Source organism: Aspergillus versicolor (assembly GCF_001890125.1).
Source record: "Aspergillus versicolor CBS 583.65 unplaced genomic scaffold ASPVEscaffold_14, whole genome shotgun sequence".
Taxonomy (NCBI): Eukaryota; Fungi; Ascomycota; class Eurotiomycetes; order Eurotiales; family Aspergillaceae; genus Aspergillus; species Aspergillus versicolor.
In genome coordinates, this window is record NW_024467537.1 from 250,530 (window position 1) to 272,094 (window position 21,565).

General features: G+C 50.6%; 10 protein-coding genes across 10 annotated transcripts; 6 read left to right on the forward strand and 4 right to left on the reverse strand.

Annotated features, from left to right (window-relative positions):
• Positions 1 to 580: 580 nt before the first annotated feature.
• ASPVEDRAFT_57090 (putative MFS transporter) lies at positions 581 to 2,617 on the reverse strand (the record flags this gene model as incomplete). Its single annotated transcript, XM_040815296.1, has 8 exons — positions 581 to 808; positions 872 to 976; positions 1,083 to 1,775; positions 1,821 to 1,892; positions 1,947 to 2,238; positions 2,288 to 2,358; positions 2,405 to 2,484; positions 2,545 to 2,617. The coding sequence occupies 8 exons, from the start codon at positions 2,615 to 2,617 to the stop codon at positions 581 to 583; spliced, it is 1,614 nt and encodes a 537-aa protein (XP_040673603.1).
• A 565-nt stretch (positions 2,618 to 3,182) lies between these two features.
• On the forward strand, positions 3,183 to 4,046 carry ASPVEDRAFT_89075 (GNAT family N-acetyltransferase; the record flags this gene model as incomplete). Its single annotated transcript, XM_040818499.1, has 3 exons — positions 3,183 to 3,225; positions 3,282 to 3,664; positions 3,723 to 4,046. 3 exons carry the CDS (start codon positions 3,183 to 3,185, stop codon positions 4,044 to 4,046), a joined length of 750 nt encoding a protein of 249 aa, XP_040673604.1.
• Positions 4,031 to 5,804, reverse strand: ASPVEDRAFT_202920 (Zn(II)2Cys6 transcription factor; the record flags this gene model as incomplete). Its single annotated transcript, XM_040809390.1, has 5 exons — positions 4,031 to 4,904; positions 4,959 to 5,230; positions 5,282 to 5,359; positions 5,419 to 5,711; positions 5,764 to 5,804. 5 exons carry the CDS (start codon positions 5,799 to 5,801, stop codon positions 4,098 to 4,100), a joined length of 1,488 nt encoding a protein of 495 aa, XP_040673605.1. The 3' UTR covers positions 4,031 to 4,097.
• Positions 5,805 to 6,032: 228 nt separating this feature from the next.
• On the forward strand, positions 6,033 to 7,785 carry ASPVEDRAFT_66047 (uncharacterized protein; the record flags this gene model as incomplete). The annotated part of the gene is made up of 2 exons (XM_040815858.1): positions 6,033 to 6,223; positions 6,268 to 7,785. The coding sequence occupies 2 exons, from the start codon at positions 6,033 to 6,035 to the stop codon at positions 7,730 to 7,732; spliced, it is 1,656 nt and encodes a 551-aa protein (XP_040673606.1). The 3' UTR covers positions 7,733 to 7,785.
• Positions 7,776 to 9,362, reverse strand: ASPVEDRAFT_142951 (NAD(P)/FAD-dependent oxidoreductase; the record flags this gene model as incomplete). The annotated part of the gene is made up of 2 exons (XM_040807882.1): positions 7,776 to 8,672; positions 8,721 to 9,362. The coding sequence occupies 2 exons, from the start codon at positions 9,360 to 9,362 to the stop codon at positions 7,776 to 7,778; spliced, it is 1,539 nt and encodes a 512-aa protein (XP_040673607.1).
• Positions 9,363 to 10,095: 733 nt separating this feature from the next.
• Positions 10,096 to 12,110, forward strand: gmdB (general amidase GmdB). Its single transcript, XM_040808820.1, has 5 exons — positions 10,096 to 10,453; positions 10,515 to 10,790; positions 10,843 to 11,718; positions 11,781 to 11,868; positions 11,924 to 12,110. The coding sequence occupies exons 1-5, from the start codon at positions 10,148 to 10,150 to the stop codon at positions 12,034 to 12,036; spliced, it is 1,659 nt and encodes a 552-aa protein (XP_040673608.1). The 5' UTR covers positions 10,096 to 10,147; the 3' UTR covers positions 12,037 to 12,110.
• A 485-nt stretch (positions 12,111 to 12,595) lies between these two features.
• Positions 12,596 to 14,335, forward strand: ASPVEDRAFT_878056 (uncharacterized protein; the record flags this gene model as incomplete). Its single annotated transcript, XM_040818169.1, has 4 exons — positions 12,596 to 12,695; positions 12,720 to 12,826; positions 12,882 to 13,699; positions 13,753 to 14,335. The coding sequence occupies 4 exons, from the start codon at positions 12,596 to 12,598 to the stop codon at positions 14,333 to 14,335; spliced, it is 1,608 nt and encodes a 535-aa protein (XP_040673609.1).
• A 344-nt stretch (positions 14,336 to 14,679) lies between these two features.
• On the forward strand, positions 14,680 to 15,863 carry ASPVEDRAFT_57097 (uncharacterized protein; the record flags this gene model as incomplete). The annotated part of the gene is made up of 2 exons (XM_040815297.1): positions 14,680 to 14,716; positions 14,767 to 15,863. 2 exons carry the CDS (start codon positions 14,680 to 14,682, stop codon positions 15,861 to 15,863), a joined length of 1,134 nt encoding a protein of 377 aa, XP_040673610.1.
• A 506-nt stretch (positions 15,864 to 16,369) lies between these two features.
• Positions 16,370 to 19,050, forward strand: ASPVEDRAFT_878061 (VIT and vWA domain-containing protein; the record flags this gene model as incomplete). The annotated part of the gene is made up of 2 exons (XM_040818171.1): positions 16,370 to 17,987; positions 18,032 to 19,050. Exons 1-2 carry the CDS (start codon positions 16,445 to 16,447, stop codon positions 19,048 to 19,050), a joined length of 2,562 nt encoding a protein of 853 aa, XP_040673611.1. The 5' UTR covers positions 16,370 to 16,444.
• Positions 19,051 to 19,063: 13 nt separating this feature from the next.
• On the reverse strand, positions 19,064 to 21,295 carry ASPVEDRAFT_47050 (cation:proton antiporter). The gene is made up of 2 exons (XM_040813689.1): positions 20,047 to 21,295; positions 19,064 to 20,001 (listed from the first exon to the last, which is right to left on the reverse strand). Exons 1-2 carry the CDS (start codon positions 21,085 to 21,087, stop codon positions 19,306 to 19,308), a joined length of 1,737 nt encoding a protein of 578 aa, XP_040673612.1. The 5' UTR covers positions 21,088 to 21,295; the 3' UTR covers positions 19,064 to 19,305.
• Between the last annotated feature and the right edge of the window lie 270 nt (positions 21,296 to 21,565).

Below are 21,565 nucleotides of genomic sequence, written 5' to 3' on the forward strand. Positions count from 1 at the left end.
TTATTTTTTCGTTCTGTCTTGTCTACTCAACCTACAGCTATTCACTGTTTCCAACTCAGCAGGCTCGAGTTGGCGCCGTCTACCATCATTGTATCATATTTCCTTTCATGTACAGCTTTTCGGGTGTTATATAGACCAATCACAAAATTGCCGATGTTAACACTATCAAATACACGAGGTATCACCCGTGTTGACTCGTAATTAGCAGTAGATCGCCGCTCAGCCCTACTAGCGTGCTCTTCTATCAGCTCCCCTGTCTATCTCAAGCTAGCTCGGCGAACTACGCGTAGTCCATAATAGGCCGAACTCTGAAGATCCTGATAAGCAGAACCGCAATCTATTACCCATTCAGCCTGGCTCTGCCGTGCCGTCGTGGCCCTAACGAATACCGACGGGAAAAGTCCGGACTCCGCTTGTTCGGGACCCTCTGGCGTGTCATTTTCATATGATATCGCCATCCCACCCGTCGCCGAACAACCCCGAACACGGGTCTGGGCAAAGCAAGGCCAGAATTACTGGAAACAGGACTGTATGCAGATCACCTCATCCGTCTCCACAATAACATTAACCTTTCTCATATCTACTCCAACGCCATAACCTGATACCGTCTCGCCGTCACCACGCGCATCTTCTTGCCATACAGAACCATCGGGATAACAGTCAACGTAACAGCCAGGCTGATAAACCCACATGCAATAAACATATCCTGCGCCCCGGAGCGCGCTAACCACGGACTAATCGCAAACGGGATCCCGATGCTGATTGCGTTGCGCAGGAAGGCGACGCCTGTGAATGCGTCACCGGTTATCTAGGCCATGTTTGTTAGCGGGCTTTGACAGTTTAAGCATGTGAAGGAAGGAAGGGGTCTTACGTCGCGGTAGCTGTCGATAACCAGTGTCAGTGCCGCATCGCCTATACTGCCTAGTCCGAAGCCGAATAGGGCGCCTGCTATACTGGGCCAGATCCAGTGGAGGCCCTGTCGTGCCATATTAGCACGTTCAACTTCAACATCAACTTCAACATCAACTTCAATATCTGGGCTGCTTCTCTGCAGGGGATACTATAGAAAGGATATAGCTTACCCGGTCAATCGTGACTCCAAACATAATCAACCCCCCGGCCAGCGTCAATGCCGGGAGATGCAGGATATACAACCTCATCTCCGGCTCATAGTACCCGCTGTTCCGTCTCGCAAAGAACAAGATAGATCTATCGCCGAGAAATCCCCCATAGATTGACCCCAGCAGGTTTCCGACGAACGGACCAATGCTCATAAACCCGACTTGCTGTGGCGTAAAGTTGTACGGGGGCAGGGGAAACACCAGGCCCAGGACGCTGGATAGGATAGTCAGCCACACAATACCGAGGGCATATTGCAGGGCACAGAATAGAACAGCGGGGAAGGTGGTTAAGACCACGAAGGGCCGGTAGATGTATGGCCAGATTGGCTCTGCGGTGTATGTCACCAGTGCCAGTCTCTGTCTCCATGTCTTGAGTGGAATGGTGGTGTCTAGCTCGTGGTTTGATTCCTGTCTCCTGGTACACTCGATATCCGGCTGCTGGTCGGATTTGATGTCCTTGGTTGATATGCTTTGGCTGGTTGAAGGCTGTGAATCGCTGCTCACGCCCATGACTACTGGGGTATACTTGGTCTCCTCGTAGAAAAGTATAAAAAGGCCGAATAGAACAGCGTCCACAATACCCAGTGCGCGATAGGAAGCCCGCCATCCTTCACGGGTGGCTTGTGTCCCAGCACCCATGGGAGTTAGGAAGCTCTGTATCAATTAGCCCATGCATATCAGTCCAATGATTCAACTCACCCCAATCATAACCATGGTCATATATAATGCATTCATTCCCCCGCGGTGATACACAAAGAAAAGATCGGCAACCTAGAATCAATATATATATCTTACACCCGTATTAAGAGAAGCAAGAGTACATACCGTAATCTGAACAATAGACTCATTCGTCGCCCCCGCCAGCCCGTGTAGCAGATTGACAATATACATCTCCGGCAAGGACTTCATCGACGCACACCAAAACGAGGCAGCCATCATGATCGCCGTCGAAGCCAGGTACACCGGTCTGCGGCCAAGCTTCTTCGCCAACGGGATAAAGAGGATGCAGCCAACCGAGAGACCGACGAAGTTGACGGACATGGCCTTGTTGAGCTGCGGGTAGGTGACGTTCATGTCTTTCACCATCAATTGCCAGAATATTACCTGGATTGAGAGACTGGTGTTGTCAATATCTGTTTCGAGTCCTTAAACAGGGTTAGGCCTACGTTGTGAACACCACCACCGTGATTGCGAGGACGAGGGTAAAGTTCATTGTTTTTCGCGCTGTGCTCCAGTTCTGTTTTGTTATTAGTATCTGTTTACCGGCTAAGTGAAAGACTGACCAGTGGCTCATTGGGGTCCCTCGATGGCACGGGCTGCAGGATAATCTGGGGGTCATTATTCCCGCGTCCTTCAGTCTCATCTGGTGATAATGTTAACAGTGAGCTGTCCTAGTAAAGGAGGAGCTAGAGCTTGGGTATACTTTGGATAAGGAGAAAAGTGCCTGGTGGCTGATTCTCTTCAAGGGACTGTGTCTCGTGCTGATTTTGTGCCATCAATATTGGCTTCTTTCGTGAATACAAAAGTGGAATGTCTTTGACAGTGTGATGGGATATGCTACACCCTGGCCAGGATGAGAGTGATGATCAATATATATCATTACTACCGCCTCATTCCTGGTGGCACTTGACAGCCTGCAAACTACCGAGATGATAGTATACCAGTACGCACGACAACACCTCCAGAATGTCATTAAGTCTACGCGGTTTCTAAATGCGGGGAAACGCCACAGCAGCACGAGACAAGCACCTGAAGCTTAAAGTCCCTGTCAAAACTTGCATTGTGGGGACATTTCCAGTCCAGCTGGTGCAGGGTCGACCTGCCTAATCGGGACGGCCGAGGGATATACATCAATATGATCGAGAGCCATGGATATCAAATGTTGCAACTACCGCTATTTAATGCCGACATACAGTATAGCTGCGTGCAAGCCTAATACCATCTAGGTAGTCCATATACAGATCCGTGGCATGGCACATGTCAAGCTACGCAGAGCATAATATATCCGATCAGCTTTGCTGCCAATACATTGCAAGGTATCGATTACAGAGTGTGTGAATCATGGCAACGGTCTATAAATTGCCCCTTTCTAGAGTCTATGACGGTGTGTTCACCAGTCCATCCCAGTATATATATCACCTCTGCTAACCTAAATTACAGACCACGAACCAATCCATGCGGTTGCAAATACAATAACCTCCTCTTTCACAGAGGACCCCTTGATCTGCTGGCTGCGCCCTCTCGCAGACCCGTGGTCTGTAATTGATCCCAATACATCCAAATGGCAATATCGCCGGGTTCAGAGGGCTGTTGCCGAGGGTATTGTGCTGAGGGCTGCTACCGTCCGTGAGATAGGACAGGGGTTCGAGAAAGATGGCGAGGCCTATGAAGGTTTAAACGTTGAACAGGATGCAGGTGCAGTAGCCTTGTTATTCCCTCCTCGTGGACGGTGCCGATGGTCTCTGGGCAGGATGCTGCTTTTGTGGAAGTTGTGGTTCCTTGATATCCTCCGTCCGGTGTACGAGAGGGGTGCGAATGAAAAGGTACGTGCGACAGTCTAGCTACTGGGCTATTGAGGGCACGAGTAACATGCGCATACAGAGACTGCAGATATTAATGGATGCTCATAACCGCGTTATTGCAAACGTCCAGCAGAAGTATTACGTCCCCGACCTGTGGTATCTAGAGGTCATCGCTGTACACCCCCATCTCCAAGGTCGTGGGCTGGGGAGAAAGGCCTTGTGTTCTGTCTTGGACCATACCAGCAATGGGCCCGTTATTCTGGAATGTACAAGACAGGATAATGTCGCCTTTTACGAACGAATGGAGTTCAAAGTCGTCGAAGAAGTTGAGCTGGAAGAGAGCGGCGCAGCAGTTAAACTCTGGTTCATGCTGCGTCAAGGATCGACAGCCAAAGCCAATTGAACTCGCTTCATTATGCCATCTAGAAGATATGTACAGATACTAAGAGTGTATCTAGAATAACCCCAACTCTACGCCCCTCGCCCGCGCGAGCTGGTCAATATCAACCTCTCTAGCACGGTGTGTCCAGTATTCCTCCAGCAAATCCAGGAGAAGGCCATACTGCCTGTTGCAAAACGGTCCGTCGGTGGTGAAAAGGAGGGCCTTCCGTATAAATTCCTTCAATGACGGATCCTTTTGCACAACGTCACTCTGTAGTCCCGCGATGGTGACTGGGTACGAAATAGCATTGATGATGAGAGTGTCCCAGCGCTCTGGGTCCAGGGAAGCGCGACATACAGCATCCACAGAGCTCAAAAGCCGGGAAACTATGATTGTACTAGAGGTCAAGCTGGCGCCCCTCTGGATGCCAGGATTCGGGACTGCTCCTGTATCTGAACAGCGTGGAAAGCCAGGTCCCCCATGTCGAACCACCAACACCCCAGCAAGTCGATATGCCTCCCACAGCTGGCACTGGATAAAGCTCCCCTCTGCGCCAGGCCAATCCCAAAAACTCGCTTCTGCAGTTCCCTCCCCAATAAAGGCGAAGATCGTCACCAGCGACCTCGGCAGGCCAGTTACAACCTCAACCCCAGTCTCGACTTCTCCGGGGGAGCCACCCTTGCAGTAGTACTGTCTCCAAAAGCCAAGATGGGAGTGTTGGCGACCAATGGAAAATGTGGGCAGGTCCATGACGCCCATTACCTCGAAGAGATGCGCGCGGAATGCACTTCGTTCTTGCTGTGCGCCTTCGACGTCATGCATGCGAAGAATGCTGTACATCCCTCGGAGGTGCATTGTCCATGGAATGCCGTGCATAACCTGGGAATATCTAATCAATGGACTAGTAACAGGGAAATAGGGTAGGCGCCATACTCCAATCGTACACAAGAGTAATCCAGCCGTTAATGTTCCATCTTCTAGATAGAGCTCGCTCTTGGAAAGCTCCGCGCGGAATCTATTCAGGCCGATGTCGAGATACTCGAGGAATCGTGCCGTTGGTTCTTGGTTTATTGATGCTTGTAGGGCTATGCATATCTGATACAGTGCTTTGGATTGTTGGCATAATACGGGAAGCCGTGGTTTCAGCAGGGTTTGTTCGTCGTGGACTGTCGTTGAGTGCAGGATATTTATTCCAGATGATTGAACTAGAATACGCATTAACCTAGATTTCCTGCGACCTGTATATTAATACTTACACTCTTGAAAGAGCCGTGCTTTCTCGGTGCCTTGACTAGGGGTTGATACCTCAAATGCCTCTGGGCTATATCTAATCTCTACCACGAAGTGTCAACAAATTGAACGCTGATGCTGAATGGTGCTTGAATATACAAACCTACACCATGACGAGAACAGTTCTGAGAAGGCCTCTCAGCCACCTCAGCCTGTATCTCCCCTTCCTGTTCCCTCTGCCTCGTTCGATTCCGATCTCTCCTACGACCAGGAACCCTCAGCGGAATAGACGCATCTACTGGAGCCTCGGCCCCGGTAAAGTGACCTCGCGAGGCAATGCCGGACCCCCAACGCAAACGCAGTTCATAGCCTTCGCACGCTATTCCATGGTCGGTGCAGACTCGGCAAGTCGGACGGGCACGGTCACACTTGCGACGTTTCGCCTTGCATGTCCAGCTATGGCGGAATCTATCAGCTGTAGCTTGGAAATACAACAGAGGGGTGTTACCATCCGGCGTGAGAGCGACGGGCACGGGGGGTCGACATTCCTATTTGGGTTGAATGCAAAAGAAAAGAAGGTCTGGAGGCGAAATGCTCGTTTAAAAGCCGGGATGATAATGCGGGGGAAGAAGGACGGTGGATCTCTGGGTCGACCTGCCATATTGGATGTAGCGCCAGAGATGATGCTGCAGATTATTCCTTGGCAAATTAGGGTTAAGTATATGACAGGAATGAGACAGCACATTATAGCTGGTTCAAAATAAAACCAAACGTCAAATGTCCTTCCAAACGCCCATCTCGAAATGTACGACCCCGATCCCATCGCTTGGTGAACTCCAAGGGCTGCAATACGCAAATGGAGTGCAGCAGTTCTGTGGAATCCCCTACGCTGAGTTGCCAAGGCGATGGACAAGGTCAACGCTGAAGACTGCTTGGAAGGACTCGAAGCACGATGGGACCAGATTAGGGTATACTGCGTCCCTGGCCATGTTTACGGAACTGACTGTCTCAGAAACAACTGCCCTCACCCGGAATCTGAAGAAGGGACCGACGACCTCGTCCCAGTCCCGCCAGCTGCTCACTTCGCATACCCTCCAAAAGTAGACGAATTGACCGGCCTTGTGATGAACATCGTCGTCCCACCAAAGCCAATCACTCCCGACAAGAGATATCCAGTAATGGTCTACGTCCACGGGGGCTCCCTGCTCTACGGAGGAGCCAACCTACCCATCTTCGACGCTGTCAACCTCGTCTCCCAGAGCATCGAAATGGACACGCCAATTGTATGCGTAAACTTCAACTACCGGGTCGGCCTAGGCGGATTCCTAGCGAGCGACGCAATACGGCGCGAGCTAGCAACAGATGGATTCCAAGGCTGCGGCAACTTCGGCTTCACAGACCAACAGGTTGCTTTCGAGTGGGTGCAGAAGTATATCGATGCCCTAGGTGGCGATCCAGAGAACGTCACAGCCGTCGGAGAATCTGCTGGTGGGATTTCAATAAGCAACCAGCTTGCTGCTGCGAGTCCGCCCTGTTTCCGACGTGCGGTATGCATGTCTGGCCTGTCAGTGTCGATTCCGCCGTGGTCTATGGAGCAGCACGAGGCGTTGTTTCGGGCTGTTTGTCGGTACTTCCGAATTAATGAGTCTCGGTCTGACGTGCTTGACTGTCTTCGAGAGATACCGCAGCAGGAACTTGCAAATGCAACGCCTATGATTCAGGGTGTGTTATCTGGGACGGGGAATCCATGTCTAGACGGCTGGTTTTATAATAAGGACAGAAATCCGTGTGAGATCCAGGCAGCGCCATCTTGGCTTGAAGCCTTGATGCTGGGAGATACGTATCACGAAGGAATCATCTTCCATTTGAATATCTTGGACGACAATTTCGACACCATCCGTGATATTCTGGTAGACCACATTAGGTCGGAAGACCAAACGGACCAAATCTTTGCAGAGTACAACATTACCCCAGACCTCACTCGCAGCCTCTTCATCGAACGAGTCGAACATATGTCTGGGGATGCAATATTCAAAATCCCCAATTACGCCACTGCCCTCGCCAATTCGCATCTGGCAGACAGGAGTGCACTATTCGTGTACCACTTTGACCAGCGCTCGCGACTCAAGAACGCCCTGGAGGGGACAGCGTACCATGCGCATGAACTGCTCTACCTGTTTCAGAACCGTACCAATGAGATGAATGAGGGTGAGAAAGCTATGGCGTATGATTTTGCTGCCGCCTGGATTATGTTCTGTAATGGGCATGCGCCATGGAGTGGTCCTAAACGAGAATGGAAGGTCTGGGGCCCGGAGAGTGTCCAGGCTATGCGGACAGAGGAGCAGGATGAATCCATTCGGTCGTATACACGGATGCAGCGAATGTTATCTATGGGGCATGGAGATACGTGGAAAAGGTGGCTCTCTGGTATTGATGCGCTGGTGAATAAGAGAATGAATATGGGAAAGGCTGCCTAGGTTGTATGTTGTCGCACTGCATATATTACAAATGAGAGATATTTCAAGGAGAGACCGTGTACAACGCCTTCTTGGCCCTCTCCTCCGTAACCAGCATCTGCTCAGGGAACCAAGATAGGTCTGCAAACTCCCGATCCAGCAGCTCATCATGAAGCAGCAGCATCTTCCCTAACGCCTTCCCACACATCCACGCCAGCACCATTCCCTCTCCTGAAAACGCCGTAGAGACCCATTCAGCACCTTCCCTGTCAGTATCCTCCCCCCTTCCCGTAAGTGATCCCGGAAGCCGTCCTACCCAAGGAAAGCCATCTGCACTGAATCCCATATTGCCGGTCCACATCTGCTCAACAGCAGGACCAGGGGCAGCTCCCCAATCCTCACGTCCAAACACCGCACTCAACGCCCCCGAAAGATGGATATCGGCATATAAACTCAAGTCGGAGTCTGTAGACACACCCAGATCCGAAATTCCACCGCCCTCGCCCTGAGCGAATCCGCCCCCGAACATCATCATCTCGCCTACATCCGACGCCGGCAGTTGCGTGAGATAGTCAAAGCCGCGGTCGTAGTTGAAGAGCCATGAATGCTCTCCGCCTTGGCTGCGGAAATTTGTCCCAGGGTGTTGCGCTGACATCTGGCCGCGAACGGGGCAGACGCGGCCTTTTAGTCCGGGGACGAGATGGGCAACATGGGCGTTTGTGCAGTGCACGATGTGCCGGGCGTGGATTGAACCCCGAGGGGTTGTTACGGTGTATCGAAGCCCATTCGGTGCCCCGCTGCCGTGGTCCTCGATGCTGGTGACGGGCGTGTTCGCTTCTATTCGCAGGTCATCGGGGTATTTCGTCTTCAACTGATCCAACACCCCTGTTATGAATTTATATGGCCAGATTGCACCCGCCGGTCCAGCTACGATTCCTTGAGCATGAGGAAGGCAAAAGTCCTAGCCTGTATTAGCAAAATATACACAAATAATGGAATGACTTCTCACCTTCGGAATCTCACCCCTCTCATACACCCTCCACTCCTGTGTCTCCTCCGGTAAACCCTCCCTCAACCGCCGAAACCGAGCCCTAGCTTCCCCCCAGCCCTTCTTCTCAAAATAAACACTCAGAAACTGCACCCTGCGCGCCTGCGCCGTTTCAGTTAATCCATATTCATTAGCTACAGCCAGCAATTCCCGCAAATGTGCCAGCCGAAACCTCAATATTTTCCTCGCAGCGTCAGTCCCATGCTCCTGTTCGAGTTCTGCAAACTCCTCCGCTGTTTCCAGGATATGGCCCCCATTGCGACCTGTTGCGCCGCTGCATATATCGCGAGCTTCCAGCATGGCGATTGTGGGACGGCTTCTGTGTTCTTGTCTCAGGCCATTGCTGCTGGATCCCAACTCCAGTAGTGTTTTCGCGATGGATGTGCCTGTTACGCCGGAGCCGATGATCACGACGTCGATTTCTTCTGGGAGTTTATCGGACCGTATCTCTGCTAGATCTGGGTGGGGGGAGCGTAGCCAGAAGGATGATGTAGGGTTTTGTGATGGCAGGCCGGGGTCGGAGAGCGCTCTGTCTAGGGCGTCTTGTCTGTCTTGCAGTGGGATTCCGGGGTTGGTGAGGAGGGAGTGGACGAGGGATGCCATTGTATTGTATATTCACAGTTACGGTTTGAAATTTGAAGTATCGTTTTAAGATTGTGACCATTAGGTGAAAAAGGTGGCATGTTATAAACGTTCGTCGGTCTGATATCTAATACTATGGCATGGCACGACGGCTCGAGATATCTTGGACAGCAAGGAATATGATCTGATATAGAAGGTCCATGCGAAGGACAGTGTCAAAGGATGCTACTGAGATCTAAGCTCGTGTTTGTTGCAGCCCGCGGGCCCCGGCTATCAATCTACCATCGAGGGCACCGAGCTTCCTTTTAGGGCAGGTATAATCCGGAACTGAGCATCGGAAACATAACAGGTGGCACATTCAAGGGTTCAGAGCTGGAAGACACAGTTCTTCTTCCACCTGCGGGTTGAGGCTGCAGGGAAGTATACCTGGTTAAATGGGTTAGTTTGTGTCCGGGTTATGACCTGTCAGGACGATCGTATTATTGTCGATGCGTATTATTTGACGAATTTCGGGGGTCAAACCGGATGGAAGATGTTATAATCGGACAGAAATAGAAATACCGAGGTAGAGTATTGCTTCTGGTGTATCTACCGTGATATCAGCCGGCGGCTTGATCATTTATCCCGTTTAGGAAGGTCGACGCAGTCTCCAACCCTGAAACTGGCAAGACAGCAGGCTGCGTTGTCGGTTCTTAGTTTCGTGTCTCTACCCCGCATAGACTCGCATATTCAAATCCTCGTATTTATATTTAGGAGACCATGTAAGAACGTCGTGATAGTACCTTGTCGAGTTATCAGGAGTGAAAATGACCAGATCTCCAGTCCCCCAGGCTGACTGGCGAGCTCTCGTCGCAGCAAAACGCAAGCAACTGGACGCTCAAATCCCATTAGAGTGGCGTCTCAGCGACGACTTCCTAGCCTCGGTGCCCGCAGACGGCCATCTGATCGAGGCCGACCTTGTTCGCCAAAGTGGGATTCTCGCTGATAAAGAGCTCGACATCACAGAGAACTACTCTGCGGTGGATCTACTACAGAGACTTTCCGGTGGAGGCTTTAGTTCTGTAGATGTCACAACTGCATTTTGCAAACGGGCCGCGATCGCGCAGCAGCTGGTAAGTAATATTTGCATACCGTGCTTCCATACAATGAGACACCAGATTCTGATACCAATAGACCTCATGTTTAACAGAGCATTGGTTTAAGAAAGCCATTAAGCGCGCGCAGTTCTTGGATGAATACTTAGCACGAGAAAACAAGGTAGTCGGTCCATTGCATGGCCTTCCTATCAGCATCAAAGACAGTTTCTGCGTGGAAGGTATCCAGAGCACAGTTGGATATGTCTCGCTTCTTCGGGAGGAGCCGGCGTCGCATGATTCAGCCCTAGTTGAGATGCTCCTCGACCTAGGCGCAGTGCTGTACGTCAAGACGAATATCCCGCAGACGATGATGGTTAGTATTCATACATACACACACGATTAGAATCAATGCTTAATGAATACAGGCAGGGGATTCCGACAATAACATCTTCGGCCGGACTCTTAATCCACACAATACGAATCTAACAGCCGGAGGATCAAGCGGTGGAGAGGGCGCGCTTGTAGCCTTCCGAGGCTCGATCCTGGGGGTGGGAACAGACATCGCAGGGTCAATCCGCATTCCATCTCTCTGCTGCGGCGTATACGGCTTCAAGCCTACCTCAGACCGTATCCCATGGGGCGGCCAAGTGCCAGGTCTAGCTATACAGGGCATTCCAGGCATAAAGCCATCGGCAGGTCCACTGGCCCATAGTCTAGAAGATATCGAGCTTTTCATGGCCACTGTTCTCAAGGCCCAGCCCTGGAAATACGATGTCACTGCCAGTGCAGCACCGTGGCAAAATCTCCCACACCACGATATCTCGCAGGGAAGGTTAACAATAGGCATTGTGCCCGAAAGCAAAGACTTCCCACTGCATCCTCCTGTACGGAGGTCCCTGCAGTCCGCGATAACTTCTCTCTCCCAGCGCGGCCACCGTATAATTCACCTCCCAGACGAACCCTCGCGAGATCTCGCCTGCGTAAGCCGTTTAGCATTTCAATACTTCACGTACGGGCCACATATCGACCACATCGCGGCCAGCGGCGAGCCGCTCGTGCCATCCGTCGCTAAAATGTCCTCGCCGATGTTCACCGGCCCGTTTCCGGTTGATATGGATCTACCGCCGTTTGAAAAGATCGAAGCCCTGCATAGACTCAGACACGAATATGCTGATGCATGGCGCAAGGTCTGGGTTGAGAACGGACTGGATGTTATTCTTGGCCCTGGGGCGCAGAATACGGCTGTTCCGCATGATACATTTGGATGGCCTCCTTATACGGTAGTGTGGAATTTACTTGATGTGAGACTTGCATACTTTACCGGTCTAAGAACAATATAGTGTGCTGACTCCTAGTAATATAGTACCCTGCGTGCATTATCCCTTATGGCAAAGCGTCTAAGGAACTTGATTCGGTTCCCATGGTTATTGACGACGTCGTGCAGCCTAGCTGTAAGTTATACGGAGATTCCTTTGTTGTTTGAAAATCACTTGCTTATTCCGACAGACGACCCTGATGCTGTTGATGGAGCTCCCTGCGCCATCCAGGTAATAACGCCACGCTTCCAGGATGAAAAGTGTCTCTACGCGGCGCGGATTATAGACCAAGATATTCAATGAGTGTATTTATACTAGCTGAAGGTTGTCCATTTTCTATATCTCAATATATGGCCAAATACTTTTCATAATCAATTATATATGATATGCAATACATATAGGCCTGTGGAGTCGGTGATATCAAAGTGGCGCAACGTAAACAACATCTCATATTTCAGACCTTGGGTCGAAGATGCATCCGGACATCCGTGAAGTTGACTGTCCAATTTTCTGCCTGTCTCTCTTTCCAAAATAAGGGCATTTCTTTGCTAAACTGCCTGAATTATTCACAATTTGAGCATCAGACCCACTCAAGCCAACTTCCTGAATGGGAAATGCCCAATCCGCTAGGCCGTAAGTCGCCTAGTTCTATGTAACTTGCTCCTGTCAAATGCCTAATCCGGTTAAGCCTCAGCCTGTCAAGCATTCATACCAATGACCTTCCTAATCTGGTTGCTCGCGAGAGACCGGAGAGCTGCTTGAAGCCTGTTTGCCTCTTCATTATGCGATATAAACTAGTAGGAAGCCATCATAATGGTAGCAAAATCTGTCTTCAGTTTACAACCCCTCGACTTGAACGATTATGAGCATTTACCCCCCAGAATCCAATGGCGGGCAGGCTACTGAGGTGGCACAAAATGCGAGTCTCTCTACCCCAGAGAAGGCCACCAATGCAGGCCATGGTTCTTCACCTCGGTCAGCCCTAGATCAAGAGACAATCGAGCAGCTGGGACGACAGCGCCCTTCTCAGTTTTCGAGCATATGGTCTGAACTGGCATTCTGCTTCTCTATATTCATGTGTCAGATACTTGCAGTAGTCCACCCAATCCCCTTAATTAATAAATATCACTAACCATGATATACAACAGGAATACTACATATCCGGCTCTAATGTCCTCATACCAACTCTAATGAAGGAGCTGGAGATTCCTCCCGCCCAGTCCATCTGGCCCTCCACGGCCTTGTCGCTCGCTATCACATCCACCCTGTTAATTTTCGGGCGTCTGGCCGACATGTATGGCGGATTTGTACTCTACATTGGAGGAATGGCCTGGCTTACAATTATCTCACTTATTGCTGGATTCTCCCAGAATTGGATGATGCTGTTCATCTTTCGCGCACTACAAGGCCTGGGACTGGCCTCATCCTTGCCCGCGAGCATCATGATTCTTGGTAGAGCATACCGCCCAGGGCCTCGCAAAAACCTCGTCTTCAGTATTTACGGTGCCTGTGCTGTGATGGGCTTCTTCTTTGGGATCTTCCTTTCTGGTATTTGCGGTGAATTCCTTGCATGGTCATGGTACTTTTTCTTTGGGGCCATCTTTTCAGCAGTGACGCTTGTTTCGGGTTGGTTCTCAATTCCCTCGGATTTGGCTGAGAAGCAAAAAATGAAAGTCCAGATGGATTGGATTGGAAGTGCCCTGCTTGTGCCAGGACTGGTGCTGCTGGTTTTTTCCATTGCAGACAGTGCCCATGCTCAAAGTGGGTGGAGGACACCGTATATCATTGTCACCTTCATCCTTGGGGTGGTGTTTCTCATCGCTTTCACGTACACCCAGGGCTGGGTTGTCACAAATCCCTTACTTCCTGCGGATCTGTTTGCAGTCAAGTATATGACGCCTTTGGTCATTTCTCTCCTCCTCCTGTATGGATGCTTAGGGGTCTTTCTTCTCTATGCCTGCCTATAGTAAGCTTTCTTTGTCCCATATTTTGAAGACCAGTTGCTGATATCCAACACAGCATGCAGGAGATAATGGGAGCCAGCCCGCTGCAGGTGGTTGCATGGGCGGTACCCATGGCAGTTGGTGGACTCATTCTTAGTGCTGCTGGAGGCCTCATCCTCCACATGCTCAACGGGACAATACTCATGATACTGTCCTGTCTCGGGTATCTTGCATCTGGTTTTCTATTTGCGCTTCTCCCATTTGGAGGCAACTACTGGGCCTTTGTATTTCCTGCCATGATCGGCTGCACAATTGGCATCGACATCAGCTTCAACGTCACGAATATCTTTATCACCACCTCCCTGTCGAAGGAAAGACAGGGTCTGGCTGGTGCCCTGATTAATTCGACCCTGCATTTTGGGATTGCCATCATGTTAGCGTTTGCGGATATCATTCAGGTTCATGCCCAGAAACACATGAGTCTGAGGGAGAGCTATCAGTCAGCGTTCTGGTTCCAGGTTGGGCTGTCTGCTTTTGCAATGCTCCTGGTCCTTATTTTTGTGAGAGTCGAGAGTGCAAAGAGTGGATTGACTGCTGACGAGCAGGCTGAGCTGGAAGCTGCTGCGGGAGTTGCAGTACAAGACATTGATAGATTATAGATACATATATGACCTTGAACCATGAATCGGAATAAATACTCGATGTGGAGCCAATCTGGTTTACTCATCGGTCGATTATGTGGATCTGTCGGGAATATCGGGAATGATATACAGCATTCCCGATGGATGCCCGCGGAACCGCACAATGACAGTAATAATAATTCAATTAGACACGGTGGTTCAATATTCAATTCCTGTTGTATTGGGTAAGAGCTCCATGGTCACATAAATTCCGTTAGTTGTGCTATTTCCCCACGGGGAGGAGACCTTTCCCGAAGTCATATATATATATATATAACCGCTCCCTTCACCATATTCAACCACATCAACTGAACAAACATCAAATGGCACCCCCAAAACACGTCAACATCGCCATCCTCGGCAAGCCTACTACCCTACTCACTAAGAAAACAGCCTTCTAATTAGTACAGGCACCGGAGGAGTCGGTTCACATGTCCTCTCCCAACTGTCCTGGATATCAACCCACCACCCAAGCACACATTTCAACCTGATCTACCTCGCCACAATTGATGGCGCACTGTACAACGACAACTACAAACCGATCGACATCGAAACAGCTCTCAACCGGCTCCAAACACCAGGAGCAAAACGAAGTCTACTTACTATCCAAACCCTAGCAACATACCTCGCCAACGCTCCATACAGGGCAATCCTCGCAGACATCACCAGCTGCGACACAATCGCCCAGTCCTACCCCCTCTTCCTGGAACGGGGAATCAGCATCGTAACGCCGAATAAGAAAGCCTTTTCAGGGAGTTACGAGCTATGGAGGGACATATTCGACGCGGCAAGATGTGGAGGGGCGTTGATCGGGCATGAATCTTCCGTTGGGGCGGGGATGCCGATTATCTCCACGATGAGGGATTTTGGGATCACGGGTGATAGGGTTATGAGGGTTGAGGGGGTGGTTAGTGGGGCGTTGTCGTTTTTGTTTAATGAGTTTGCGCCGCTGGCTACATCTCCCGCAGTATCTGGATCTGCTGGAGGTAGTGCCGGTGGGAGGTGGTCGGAGATTGTGAAGAAGGCGAGAGAGCGTGGGTATACACAGCCCGATCCGCGCGATGATCTGAATGGGTTGGATGTTGCGAGGGATGTTACTATCCTTGCTCGATTGGCGGGGTTGCCTATTGAGCAGGGTTCGTTCCCAGTGCAGAGTCTGGTTCCTAAAGAGTTGGAGGGCATCGGTAGCGCAGAAGAGTTCCTGGCTCGGCTGCCGGAGTTTGATGAGAGGATGGATGAGGAGAGGGAGAGGGCTGTGAATGCTGGCAGGGTATTACGGCATGTGGGAATTGTTGACATTGTGAACAGGAGGGCAGAGGTCGGTTTGAAATGGTTTGAGCCTGATGATCCCATTGCAAGACTTCAAGGCAGGGACAACGTTATCAGATTCTATACGAAACGGTATGGCGATGATCCGCTGATTATCAGTGGTGCTGGGGCTGGGGGGTCTGTAACGGCGATGGGAGTTACGGGGGATATGCTGCGGATACTGCATCAACTTGGATAGACAGACTCAATAAAGTATACTCTACTTCCAGGCACCTGCTACTGAATTGTTTGCTTGCTGGTGTGGAAAGGCAAGCTCTGTGTTCGTATAAATGAGAACTGAAGTAGGCCAGCACAATGAATCCAATACTCGCCGTTTGGGTGGAATAATCTCCAGGGAGTTAGATACGATGATCGCAAGCCCACGTCTTGACTCACCCTATTCCGTCCATAAAATGAGATGTTTTGCATCTATAAAAGTGGAACATAGGCTGTAGTGGGAAACCTCCCATCTGCTTGAGGCTCGAACCAAGATATTTCGATTAAAATAGCAGCATACTCAAGAGAAACTCCACTTTTCACTCTCAAGCAGCGGTCGATCTCAACTTGGCAGCTTGTTGAATACGAGGTAACGCTACGAGATCGCTGCTCAGTACGAGGCAGCGCCGGCAGATAACTGGCAGAGCCCTGAGATCGTCGCGCTTAGTGCTGCACAGCCCCAGACCCTGCAGAGCAGGCAATATCATAATTCAGGCAATGATATAAACTGGGGAATTGAAATACACTATCTACTCCGGTTTGTTGGGTTATCAATCACACACCATGACTATCAGACCGTGTATCACATTCGAGGCCGTCGAGCCACCAAGCCCGCCCCTGGACGAGCGCTCGTGGGTGTGGGTTCCTCGGCATCAGGAAGAAGAGAGAAGAGAATCTGAGTCAACGCCCCCAAAACGACGAGCGTTGCTGCTACCATCCTCGGTAGACACTTATATCAATGTCACGCAAGGAATGGCCAAAGCGACATTAACCCAGACCTTCTGCAACGATGCCCCAGACAGTATCGACAAGGCAATATACCAGTTCCCCATGCCGTTCGAGTCGAGTGTTGTTGACTTCACATGCCAGATTGGAGAGAAAAAGTCTCTGCAGGGGCAGGTGAAGCCGAAACCAGAGGCGAGAGAGGAGTTTGAGAATGCAGTGAGCACCGGTCGCGTTGCTGGTCTTGTCGAGCAGGACAGAGTGGATGTGTTCAGGACGGAGATTGGCAATATACCGGCAAATACGACGGTGCAGGTTAAATTGTCGTTTATCTTCTTTCTCAAATATACCCTAGCCGATGATGTGACGACGACTGTTTTGACTATTCCGACGTATATTGCTCCTCGATATGGGGACCCAGGGTTTGAACTGGTCAGCAAGACCGGACCACAGCATAACACTCGATTCTCTCTGGGTGTTGATATCTTGAGCTCTACCGAGATACGAAGAATCCACAGCGACACCCATGAGGTGATTGTTAAGATAGGAGGGGGCCAGAGACTCCAACACTGGGCAGATTCTACATCTGAAAGAACTTCTGCCTCTGTGAAGCTCAAAGACACAGCATGTCTAGACAAAGACTTTATTCTTTCCATCTCTGCCCATCCAGCAGTCGACGACGAACAGCCCCAGGCTACTCTCGAGATATCCCCCAGCGGATCATCAGCAATGATGCTCGAGATCCCACCCCGATTCATGCTGCGAGACCAGCAGCCTATGAAGGAGGAGAGAGAAATCATATTCCTGGCCGACCGGTCATTATCCATGGGTGATCGCAAGATAGCCGGACTGAAATCGTCTCTTGAGTTCTTCCTCCACGGACTTCCTGACTCATTATTTAATCTTTACTGTTTCGGGGACGAGTATACCTCTCTGTGGCCAGAGTCTAGAAAGTACAGCGACGAGACTCTAGCCAAAGCATTGAAATATGTCTCCAAGTTCAAGGGCGATATGGGATGTACAGAACTCCTACCAGCTCTGGAGGCCGTAGTTTCTGCGCGGAATAAAACGGCCGCTAATATGGATGTTATTGTTCTCACCGACGGCGAGGTCTGGCCCTTGGAGGACACGGTTGATTTCGTGCGCAAAACACGCGCAGAGTCCGGGGACGCTGTTCGGTTCTTTACCATCGGGATCGGGGACGCGGTCTCGCATGAACTTGTTGAAGGCATCGCGGGGGAAGGTGGTGGCTATGCTGAGATCATTCCTCTCGCGGATAGTTACGCCTGGGATGAACGCATGGTTGCAGTGCTGAAGGCTGCTATGACTGGGCATGTTGGTGCGGTTGATATCGAGATAGATGGCAGCACTATTGAAGCCAAAGGTAAGGGGGCCCAGATAAGACTTAAGGTGACTTTTCTAATATAGATGAAACAGGAACTACGCCTACTGTTCAGATATCCCCCGGGGACCTGTCGACTATAAGCCCCTTCATCCGCAATCGAATCTACATACTGTCTGAGAACGAGAACCAGATCAACGCCGAGTCCGTGGTGAAGATAAAGAGAAAATCCAACGGCCAGGAGACGATCACAACCATTCCACTCCACGTCCTGCAGGAGCCCGATTCCACACTCCACCAGTTCGCGGCCGGCGCCGTCCTCCGCGATCTCAACAATCGACAAAGCTGGATCCAACGAGACAACCGTATCCCCAGAGACTCTAGCGAAGAGAAAGAGTTGACCCGAGCAGAGGGAGAACGCCTCGGCTGTAAATACTCCCTGCTCTCTCAATGGACGAGCTTCGTGGCCGTGGAGAGCAATAAAGACGATAGCGAGCCATCAGAAAAGCAAGAGTACGCTACGGAGATCAGAAACCACGACAAGGATTTGAAGGAGTTGCTCATCCATCATTCCCAGCTGCAGGGGGTAGTTCATATAGTAGACCATCCTATTGACTCAAATTATCACACGCACGGTATTTCTTTGCCTTTCCCTTTGGCTTTGTGGAGGGCAGCCAAAGCTGGCTGGACATCCTTAAGTAACCAATACCTGACGGGCCTCAAAACGAAATCGCAAACCGAGCTGGAGGAGTCATTTATTCGCCGCGTGCTGAAGTTCCAAAAGTCCGCCGGCGTGTTCGATGTACCCAAGAAGGATGCTCCGAAATATCTGGGGGCTGAGGTACATGGGACTGTGAAAGAACTGCTTGACAAAGGTGTCCAGTGGGATCTTGCTGTGACGACTGCTATCGTTGTCTGGTTGGAGGTGAAGTACCCTGAAGAGCGAATGCTGTGGGTGCGAATGGTGGAGAAAGCAAGAGACTATATCCAGCCGCATCTTGGGAAGCTTGGAGACGGTGAGCAGTCTATGTTGGCTATTGCTGAGAAGATGGCTAGAGATGCCAAAGACCCAAGGAAAGAGGCGGGCAATAATAAGGAAGAGTAATCAGGACGGAAGATTGGAGGTTCTCACGATATACGGTTTAGGATGGTATATAATGATCAAGTAATAATATTCTAACGACATACAATCTGGGAGCTGAAACACTGCAACTACGGTTGAACGTAGACAGACAGCTGCAATTCAAATGCTTAGACATGGACCTGTCCAGCTAGGATGTTGAATTCCTTGGAACCCCGAAAATTGGGGGTAGACTTCAACTACACCACCGTACTAGTTAAAAGACTACAGAACAAGTTATCAAATACCCCAAACCCCCAACGGATCCGGTCCTCCAGAGTCAGCTCGCTTCTGCTGCAATGTTTTGACACGCTTAACGAGAGTTCCAACCGCAATAGGCCCTACCAATGTGCACAGCGAAATAGCCCACACGACAACTAGATAGGTCTCGGATGAACCCTGAGATGTGTCGCCGAATATCCCATTTGACTCTGCAAGAGAGGCGATCAGGTAGCCTATCTCGCCGCGGGCGGTCATGGCCAAAGCTAGGATTGAGGCTGGGTAGAGCGACTTCGGCTTTGGGGGGAGAGGAGATGAACCACCATCCTGTGTCTGTTGGTGAGGGGGTGTATTGGTATCCGCGTTCGTGATGGCGTCTGCATCAGTTTCTGAATTGGAGAGGCCGGGAGTATTGGGACCAGAATCTGCAGTGCTGTCTGTGTTTTCTTGTTGACTGTCGGCAACCCGTTGTTTGGAGCTTTTCTCACTGGTCCGAGTTTCCTTGGATTGAGAACCCCAGATACAGGAAGTCGTATAGGTGAGAGGAGCCTTCAAAACGCGAACGAAGGCCCGAAGTCCGGAACCTGGTGAGACTCGGACCAACCACAGTCCAGTACACATCTTTGCAAACGCCATCAGGACAGCATACACGACACCGCGCCAGACGACGCTGCCGCGGAACATTTCGGTGATGGGAATCGCGAAACCGATCGAGGCCTAGATTTATTAGATAAGTGAATTGCGGGCTGGGGTAAAACTTACAAAAAACATGGGAATCAAGATTCGAGTAACAGGGCCATGGTAGTAATGCTCGTAGATGTACACCCCGGTTATCATTTGCTGCTCGTTCGAACTGGTGGCTTGAGGTGTAGGTGCAGAAGCCGATGCCTGTACAGGTGGTTCCCGTGCCTGGGATTTGTTGTCCTCCTGCTGCTTTTGAGCTGCTGGTGGACTTGGGCTTGGCTGAACCAAGGTGTCAAACCACGATGTGATAACCCCAGCAAGATACGCAGCAAACAAACTGGACGTTCCAGCATACGTACCCCCAGCGACCAGACCAACAAGCAAGCAAGTGTAGCCGATAAATGCAAACTGCGGCGTGTGCGTAAACTGGGGTAATCTGGTCTTTGACTCGAGAATCTTGACCAAAGCCGGACGCGCCACGAATCGACACACCAAGACGACACCAACACCGAAGCCGATGGAAACAAAGAGCGGCCGGATCACAGTTACTGGAGTGAACGAGTCACCACTGCCGCCGAGGTTCGAGATGATCTGGACCATGACAAGGCCAACAACGTCGTCAAACATGGCAGCACTGGTAGTTACTGTGCCAAGACGCGACGTGATCAGCTGCGTAGTGGAAAGGATAGTAAACGTAGTTCCTAGACTCGTCGCACTCAAAGCCGCGCCGGCGGAGAATGCCTGGAGCGGTGTTGCGGAAACCAACTCCATGAGAATGAATGACAAGCCGATGGGAAGGGCGATTCCAGTAACAGCTACTGCGACAGAGAGATACATATTGGCGCGGAGGGAGGACAGGGCCGTGGACAGGCCGCCTTCATAGACGAGCATGATCAAGCCCAGGTAGCCAAGTTGCTGCATTACTGTTTCCACGTCACGGTCGAGCCATTTGGCCCCGGGGGTACCCCAGAGGATGCCAATGAAGAGTTGGCCGATTAAGCCACAGTACAGAAGCTTGTCCAGACAGGTGTTCACCAGGTTCAAGACCAGGAGGAACCCGGACTGGTTCAGGATGGTAGATATGGCCGGTTCATGGTAGGCAAATGCTGATTCTGCCATTTGACTTGAAAAGGGGTTCTTGGTTGATATCAAGTTTGGTGCCTTGATCTGTGCCGTAAAAGAAGTGGTAGATGTAAAGGACGTAGAGAGACAACAGACTCCATCAGAGATAAAACTGCACGGCAAGCACAGAATGCGGTAGCTGGATGGAAGAATAATACTGGTAGTGGTATCAATAGAGTTGCGACAGTAGTCGAGACAATAGTCGAGATGTAACAGTGGGAGAATCGGTGGGAATCGAGAAGGGGACGAGATGGACGCCAAGAGCACGTGCTGTAGTCAGGTGATGGCCAAGAAATCCGAAAAATACCAAATTTACCGGTCACAGGTGGTATCTTAGTATACCTTTGCTATATTATTACTTCATTTTCACTTGGTAATTTAAGTATTGGTTGTATGCTAAATACCGATGTTGTTGTGAGGCCTACACCTTGGATTATAGGCCATTGACAAAGTAACTGCTTCATGGAGATCCAGA